Consider the following 8615-nt stretch of genomic DNA (forward strand, 5'->3'; position numbering starts at 1 on the left):
ACACAACATGAAAATGAAGGGTTATCCCCACGATGCATAAGATAGCTCTAGTCCTGAGCAGTGGGAGGACCGTCTAGCCGACTTGGACGCGCATCAACAGTTCATGCTGGTGCAGCGAGTCAGAGCCACAGCCGCGGAGGAAGATTTCTTGCTCCGTGGCCACAGCTGAGAGCAACGGACTCGTGGACCAAGGATTGCAATCCATTGCTCCCTCACATACTTTCTGAACTGTCTACGTGTAATCCTTGTTATTTCAGTTATTAAAGTTTCCGTCGTTACCGGAACTTGCATCCTACGTCACAGCGTTTAGGCAGCTTGCACTTTCCCCTGCCTCTTTTATACTCATTTATGGACTGTCCTTGGCCCTGATGCATTGCGCCCAACACAGTCACTTAAGTCATCTTATGGGGAATATCAATGGTGACTTGAGCCCGCCGATAGCTATTCCGAGTTTCGAACCTTGTCATTCAAAAAAGTTTTCTTGTACTCTCCCCTATTAAGAATTTTATTTCCGTTATTCTCCCCGCAATACCGACCAACAGTGCAGCTTTCAGAAGCAGCGTTTATTCCCCTTTCCATTGAGCGCCCGCTTCTCTTCAGATGGCCGTCGTGGAAGAAGATGCGGAGGAGACTCCCCCTTTGGGCTGGTATCGGGAGGCTGACTTGAACAGCGCCAGCGCCATCAGGTCGTCGTGCAGCAGGGCGTCCCAGGAGTCCGACGCCTGCACCTCGGGCAGGTGTGCGTCGATGAAACGTGCCGCGTCTCGGCTCAGCTCCTTGTCGCTGTGTCGCACGGCCAGTTCAAACACGCGCACCGCGTTGTCTGGCGCCAGCGCGTTGGACAGCTGACGGGCGCAAGCTGCCTTCACTGAGGCCACGCCGTATTTGTCGGCCGCCACATACAAGTCCACGGCGCCCTGCGTGCGGTTATGGACTGTGACAAGGCACCGACGCATCAGCTGCCGTTTCACAAGGAACTTTTGAATTGAAAGAGCTGGCTATATTGTGTAATGACTGAAATTATCGAGGTTTTTAAAAATATCATGCTGGTTGCCCTCACGAATGCGCTGCAATTGGTCATGTGATCTATGTGGATACGTTGCCGTTGGGGTGGGCGGTCTCGAGCTGTGGATGGGAGTGGATACGATATATGTGGCCAACTTCCTTGTTTTGAACGTTACCGGTCTACGGTCTACCTATGGGTTCTGAAATATGTCTTTGTTCTCTTTTGCTCTAACGTGGGTCGAAAATTTTGTAAACATCGTACCACAATTCGTGTCCCTTCGACTGTTCCTCCACTACTGTTTGCTATACCATTCTGTCCTGAGCAGCGCTTTGAGCTCGGGGCGCATAAGCCCGTGGATAGGTGATCATTTATATTGAGCATAAAGATGTGGAAGGGTTATGTATGTATAGACTAAGTATCTATATACAAATGCCTCTTTTACAAATAAAATAATTGGGAGGGTGCTTACACATCGCCTTAAGACTTGAAACGTGCACAATCACTGGCTCACGTTTAATGCTCGTACCTCAGCATACCGCTTTCGCTTCATCTGTCGAGTTGCCTCATACCGAGCGTTCTTCTCTGCCAAAATTCTCAGCATCCGTGTTACGAGATCTCCCTGGTTGTTGAGTACCACCATCACGAGGGGAGACATCCTCAAACGAAGTCCCTACAATATTATGCGCATCTGGTACAGTGCCAGACGACGATGTCGCATTAATACCAGCCACAACTTCCATCACATGTGTTCGAACTCAGCGGCACATGCGCGAGATTATTCGTCTACACCACGCTGGCTTCATTCAATAATCACCAGTCACCATTAGCTAACCAATCAGTCAACCAATCAATGAACGAACACTACATATAACATATATGCACTCCAAAAAGGTGATCCTCATTTTGCGGCATGTTTTCGACTCGTCCTTGGAGTAGGGTGTACATGAAGCAGACGCGCAGCATGCACCAGCGCTATCTGTCCTGGGAAAAAAGTTAAGGTTAGTTCCGGTAGCCGCCACCATGAAGGGGTCGGCGCCACCCAAAGTTTTTCGCTTGTGGCTTTTTAGCGTGACCTTGAAAGCTCCTCAATGTCGAATACCACTGTGCATGCGCAAGATACCTCCTGGCCTAGATCTAAGGTTTAATTTTCGGTATTCTGCCAGTAACATGCCGAACAGTCCAAGACCGCTTGGGGTGCGAAAAGAGCAACCCTCAGTTGCAGCATCTTGTGACAAAATAGTTGTGAACTGGTGGACCGGTGTCTTTGGGGCCGAGGAATCGCGAAAAAAGTCAACTATTAAAACCAGTTTATAATATTTATGATGTTCTTCATTTGCTGGATCACATATTAGCTGTAATTCGAATTCATACTTCATTTTGCTCGCTTTCCCCAATTTTCCCGGAACATTATTTTTGTTTACTTTAACAATGATATTTTAGCATTTAAAGCACGTTGGGCAATATTTTTCCTTGCAGCATCTTGCTAAATGGTGAAAGCGTGCATCACCGGCGGCAGATTTTTTAATTAGTGCTAAACATGTTTTTGTGCACTTTAATTTAGACTGCTTGTTAAGCAGATACTCTGAATACTGAAATTCAACGCGGCGCAAAGTAACTAGCGTTGGCGTAACCTGAATTAACCTGAACAGTACTTCCAACAGAGCACTCATTGTGCTGTATATTATCGAACCACATGTTAGCAATAGTTTTCTGACGAGCATTTTGTTTTCTAATTTCATTACGAACGCAAACTTCTAGCATCTTCATAAATACATGAGACCCTGAAAAAAAAAAGATATTGCATTTTTGAAATTAGTACAAGCAAGTGCATTAGACTGTTCAGGTTAATTGCATTTGGCCCCAAAGCAACACAAATAGCTCCAAAGCCCCTATTTTTTAGTGAACTATAGCTAAGCGTGGCAGGCGGTGCAAGAGGAAAGGACGCAGCACAGCACTGTTGCGTCCTTCTTTTTTGTCCAGTCGCTCGCGCTTTAAATATGGATGGACGAAGGTATAACCGTAAAGCGCCGTGGTTGGTCACCTGGCTGATGCCGCTGAGTGTTCCGGCGTAGAGAAACTCCAGCAGCTGGCGCACAGCCTCGTAGGAGAGGTCCTCGATGACGACCACGCGGTTGGTGGCCTCGGCCGTGGGGCCCGTCAGCATGGCGGCGAACACGGGCGAAAGGCGGCCCAGCAGATCACCGTGGGCGCGCAGCTTCTTCTGGCCTACGCGGATCTCAACGTCGCCGAAGGAGGCGCTCTCCAGCAGGCCCGGAAGCTGGCCCAGCAGGGGGCTGCCCGGGCACTCTTCCTGGCCTCCGTTGCGGTCCGTCATGTACTCGAACCTGAATGAGCCCACACTTGCATACGTGCACACCGCGCGCTTAAAACGTACTAGGCAGATGAGAGCGATGTTTGGTTGCTGGCCTTGTCAATGAAGGCATATTGATATATTTTAGAGGACTGATTAAAAACGGCTAATAGTCCAGCGTTTTAGAGGAACCTTTTAAGGCGCACTAGCATCTACCTGAGCACAGACGCACTGTTACTACTACATGGGAAAGGCGGAGAGAGCGAGAGTTAGGCCGCCGTTCATGCGCACCGCCGTCTCTCACGGACGGCGCGAGTTGGTCGCCCAGCTTTGAGGCCTGACGTCATAACACCTATGGCGCTCCTGTCGGAGAGAGCGGGAGTTAGGCCGCCGTCTCTCACGAACGGCGCGAGTTGGTCGCCCAGCTTTGAGGCGTGACGCCACACAGAGGTCGTGCGAAAGGTCATTTCATGTGCACCGCCGTCGCACCGCAAAGGCTTGAAAGTGAAAGTAGTATTGCTTTCGCAACAAAAGAGGAGCCGTAGTGGAGGGCTACGTATTAATTTAGACCACCTGGGGACCTTTAACGTGCACTAACATCGCACAGCACACGGACGCCTATCCGTTTAGCCTCCATCGAAATGCAGCCGGTGGCGGTCGGGTTCGAGCCTGGGTTCTCCGGTACTGTAGTCGGGCATCTTAACCTCTGCGCCACCGCAGCGAGGTGATAACTAAGTTTTATGGGAAACGAGGGTGACTTATAGCTTTGGGAATGGTGGTCACTTACACCTATCAGGTCAAGGTCGTGTTTTCATGTAATTTTTAAATTGGTTTATAGGAAAGAAAAGACGTGATATCTGTCAGACTCCTGGCAGACACCTGAACCGTGCGATGAGGGAAGGGAAGAAGTTGAGTGAAAGCGTAAAGACTGAAAGATCCGTAATGGGAGGGTTACGGAGTAATTTCGTCCACCTAAGGCCTTTAACGTACCTTGACATTATAGACCAATCATTATGGGTACATACTGGTGTATCGTAAATGCGACAAGCGACAAGCAAGGTGAACACTCTCAAGGTTCATATACAGACAACATAAATACCCAAGCAAGTAGCAGGGGGGACAGCGGCCGATGTAGCTCAGTTGGAAGAGCACCGGACGCGTTATTCGGAGGTCGTGGGTTCGGTTCCCACCATCGGCACGTTATTTTTTCTTCTACTTTGTGTTTAATTATCTTTCCCCTAACAGATTACATTACTAATTTCTGTGATTATCCAAGTAAACATTAAAAAAAATATAGACGTAAAGTACCATCCCCAACGCTTTCCTTGGCCTCGCCGACTGTTCGCTTCTTTCCTTTACGTTTTGCAGGGTTAAACCTCGGCCATCATTCTGTCCGCGGGACCGACGCACCTGAAGAGGACGACCAGTGCGAAGCGGTCGCTGTCATCCCCGCCGCAGGCGGCGGCCGACGTGACCGATGGCGCGCTGCCCGTGCTCCCGCCGAAGCCCACCAGCGCCTTCTTCTCGCACGTGATGCGTGCCGCCGTCTTTGTGTTGCAGGTGACCTGCGCGATGTCCCGGCCAGTCGGATCCTTCAGTGCCAAGGAGTAGGAGCCCTGTGACATGTAATAGAGGGGGCACCTGTCAGGGGGCATGCGCTGTTTTGCTGCGTCGTATTAGCAGATGGCTGTCCCGATGTAGAAGCGAAAAGAAGGGCATGAGGCTCGGATACTTTAGAGCGGGCTATGAGCCTTCCTCGCAGTAAGCGGCATGTCCGCGAACAGTGCTGGAGCGAATGGTGCTAGAGCGAACAGTGCGTTCTGAGATGCTCTTTCACATATGTCAGTTAGAAATTGGCCAACGTTCCTATGTTTGATAATCCTGAACTCTGGAAAGACCAATAGTGCGAAGGCTCCTAATTATAATGCCAATATTTACAGGTAGTATTTAGGGCTGCTCAAAACAAGAAATCTAATAGCATCACATTCTCAGCATCAATACTGACTTCCAAATTCTTGTCGGCGCGTGCATCTCCTAACCCAGAGTGATTGTCTGCACGAGGTGCCTCGGTTATTATTCAAATGTGTTTGTAATTAGGCAACTATAGCACGTAATATGAGCGCTATATTTCATTTTGAATTCTGTTGTGCTATTGACGTTAGAGCTGTTCTTTGTTTACTATATGCCACTAGCACGCGTGCGTGGCTAATGAAGGTCTGCCTCTTTCGACAACTGGAGACAGTACACAACAGTACTGATGGACTGTAGAGCGCTTAACATAGCTTACTAGTCTATTTGATGTTAGACGCTGGACTGCGGTGTACGCGCTCTCAGAAATGGGAGTTGACGTAACGGATTCACGCGTTTACAAGATTCCAAGAACTGCCTTCTGAGGAATCGCAACGTGTTATCAGCGGATGAGCAATAAATAAGCTCTAGGAGGTGGCGATAAGCTTTGCAAGGTAAAGTATGCTTGAGAGTGTCGGAGAGCGCAAAACTCGCTAACTCGCTGGAACCCACATTGTCGTGCTCGCATTTTCCATCATGATGCAAAGTAAATGTAATACAGACTGATGACGTAAAAGATGGCAGAGACACGGCAGTTTGTTGTCCTGCTCTGACCAGTTCTATCACGGCCGAGTGGTAGCGCAGGTTACTCCAGACGGACACGAAGAACCAATGCGGAGGGCTGACAACCCGATGAAGCCTTTCACAACTTGCGGCTTTACGAAAAAGTAAGGGCGCACAAGGCACTTATGATATATTTGTAGATGGTCAAAAATGGTCTTTCGCACGACCTCGCAAATCGGGAGTTTCAAGTAAACTGGGTGTTCTTTTTGAATAGGAAAGAAATTAATGTAATATGTATATAAATAGATATTTTGAACAGGCCACACGCTTTCAAAGCTAAGAAACAAGCTTTACAATGCATACGACATGCAAAAAGATAAGGGGTTCAACGCTACTGAACTTATGAATGTGGAGTTAAAACAGCTGGGGAAATACCCGTCTCTGTGAAGCCGACCGCCGGCAGCTGCGTTCGATGGAGGTGAAAACTAGAGGCATCCATGTACTGTGCGATGTCAGTACACGTTTAAGTTCCCCAGGTGGTCCAAATTACTCCGTAGTAGGTGGAATCCACTTATTCTCAGCGCATGTGATGAGGGCAGACGCTTTCCTGCTCAATTCGGACAGCACTCCGTGGCGGCGCGGCATGCGGAAACTACCCTTATGCTCCACTCCGCGTCGGCGCGCGCATCTGCTGGGATGCCGTTACCCTGCTCCTCCTAGCGAGCGCAGCGGCGGAATACCTGTGGAACGGCGCAGCTGGCTACCATGGTTGCGGCGCGTGTGCAGTGGCTAAAATTTCGGTGGAAGGCTAGCCACTGCCGCAAGCGGCGTTGAACTACCAGTCCCAACCCCGTAGGGCCAGGAACAGCCACCCTTCACCCTCCTGCCCCCGCGGTGTCAGTGCACGTTATAGTGAACTAGAATATGAGTATTCTAGTTCACTATAGTGCACATTAAAGAAACTATACAGTGGCGGCTTGTGCCACGTCACGTGCCGCGCTTCGGAGGAGCCTGTGGTCGGACTATACCGTGGGTCGGACGGCCGTCGCGCTCGACTCCGGCTGAACCTGTTGCCATAGCAATGGCGCATTCGCAGTAGCGGCCTTTTGGAGGCACTGGCAAAATGCGCAAACGTAGCCCAGTGTAGCTCAGCTTCTAGCTATGCTAAGCTTTCGCTACAAAACAGTTCTTGCACTTCACATTCGCCCCATCGCGGTGGCGCAATGGTTAAGATGCCCGATTACTGGGCCGGAGCACCTGGGTTCGAACTCAACCGTTGGCGGCTGCGTTTCGATGGAGGCGAAACGAAAAGGTGTTCGTGTGCTGTGCTGTGCGAGTTGGTCAAAAATACTCCGTACCCCTTCACTACGGCTCCTCTCTCTTTTCGACTTTCACTCCCATTTTCCTCCCTTCCCTTACGGTATAGTGTGCACAGTATACTTGCGGCGTGGTTGAGGTGTCCACAGAAACAAATGTGACTACAGCGCATTTCCCTTCCTGGGAACCAATTATTATTATAACTTATTTCTTTTCACGCCCCATATAAATGCGGTCATATTGTTCATTATCAAAACCGGAAAGAACTGCGCAACAGGACATCACAGCTCCTGAGCCACCTTGGGGGAGGAAGGCGTATTGCCCGCGAGTTGGATTCTACTTCCTAGGTTACAAACACAAAGACTTGCGAGCCATGTTGAACCCTGGTCTCTGCATTGAGATGAACGACCCTGGTACAAGTAGTACGTGCCAGCGTACAGTGGTATGCGTACCTGTAGCGTGCTCTTAGTCTCCACGAAGCACGAGGCCGTCTCGTAGCCGTAGTAGTCGACGTCAGTGGTGAGCCATATCTGGAAGCGCGGTTCGTCCCACTGGGCCGGGAAGGGAGAGCTGCAGAGGGAGACCTTGTTGCGCAGTCGCAGCTTGCCGCAGTTGTGCACCGTCCACGTGTGCGTGATGCTGTGCGAGTGCAGGTACGTCTCGCTGGAGGTCGACGACGACATGGTGGCCCCCAGGGTGCTGCTACTTGCGCCGCCGCCGCTTCCGCTGGCTGCCGTCGAAGCTACTCTTTCTCCTCCTCGCCACGTGCGCCCTTTCTCATTCTTCTTCTTCCTTAGTAAATGGCACATACCCACGAAGGCGGATTAGCCCAGGTTCAGCGTGGACAACCAAATGTATTGCTGATACTGGATTAATGTAATAAATCAATTGCTGGCTTTACAAACCCCGCTGCCCGAGCCAGCCAAACAACAAAGATGCTAGAGCAAGCATCATAAAATTATCCTATAAGAATAAGACTTCCAAAATAGATCAATAGCTGCGGGTCGCTATGTGATCGCTGAAGTTGAATAGAAACCGAAAATATATTATCGCTATTTGTTTTGAAGCTCTCGGTAAAAATACAGAATGTGAAAGTCGACAGTTGTGATCAGGGGTCGCCGCTTTCGCGATATCGAAATTTCTGGTGAGTGTGGCAGTGGCACATAATACAGCAAAAAGGAAAGGGTACTCAAAGCCGGCCTTCTACGTCGATCGAGAAATAAAATTGCAATGTTCTTGACTTTTCGAGTCTGGGTGCTTGAGGTTGAACTGCATGCTCCGGCAAAAATTTAGCACCACTCACGGTTTTGGTATTGCTGCATTCAAGATGATATTATCATGACCCTCCAACATCAGTGCGTGGGGCGATCATTGAAATAAGGGATGGAGTGCGGTGAAGGAGCAGCTATA

The 8615-nt window shown here is 49.7% G+C and overlaps 1 protein-coding gene across 1 annotated transcript; it reads right to left on the reverse strand.

The window, feature by feature from the left end:
- Nucleotides 1-596: 596 nt before the first annotated feature.
- Nucleotides 597-7888, reverse strand: LOC146182394 (speckle-type POZ protein-like). Its single transcript, XM_084575997.1, has 4 exons — nucleotides 7658-7888; nucleotides 4728-4933; nucleotides 3048-3351; nucleotides 597-917 (listed from the first exon to the last, which is right to left on the reverse strand). Exons 1-4 carry the CDS (start codon nucleotides 7886-7888, stop codon nucleotides 597-599), a joined length of 1062 nt encoding a protein of 353 aa, XP_084432123.1.
- Between the last annotated feature and the right edge of the window lie 727 nt (nucleotides 7889-8615).

This window comes from Amblyomma maculatum, chromosome 8 (genome assembly GCF_055883805.1).
Source record: "Amblyomma maculatum isolate TAMU_Amacu chromosome 8, ASM5588380v1, whole genome shotgun sequence".
Classification (NCBI taxonomy): Eukaryota; Metazoa; Arthropoda; class Arachnida; order Ixodida; family Ixodidae; genus Amblyomma; species Amblyomma maculatum.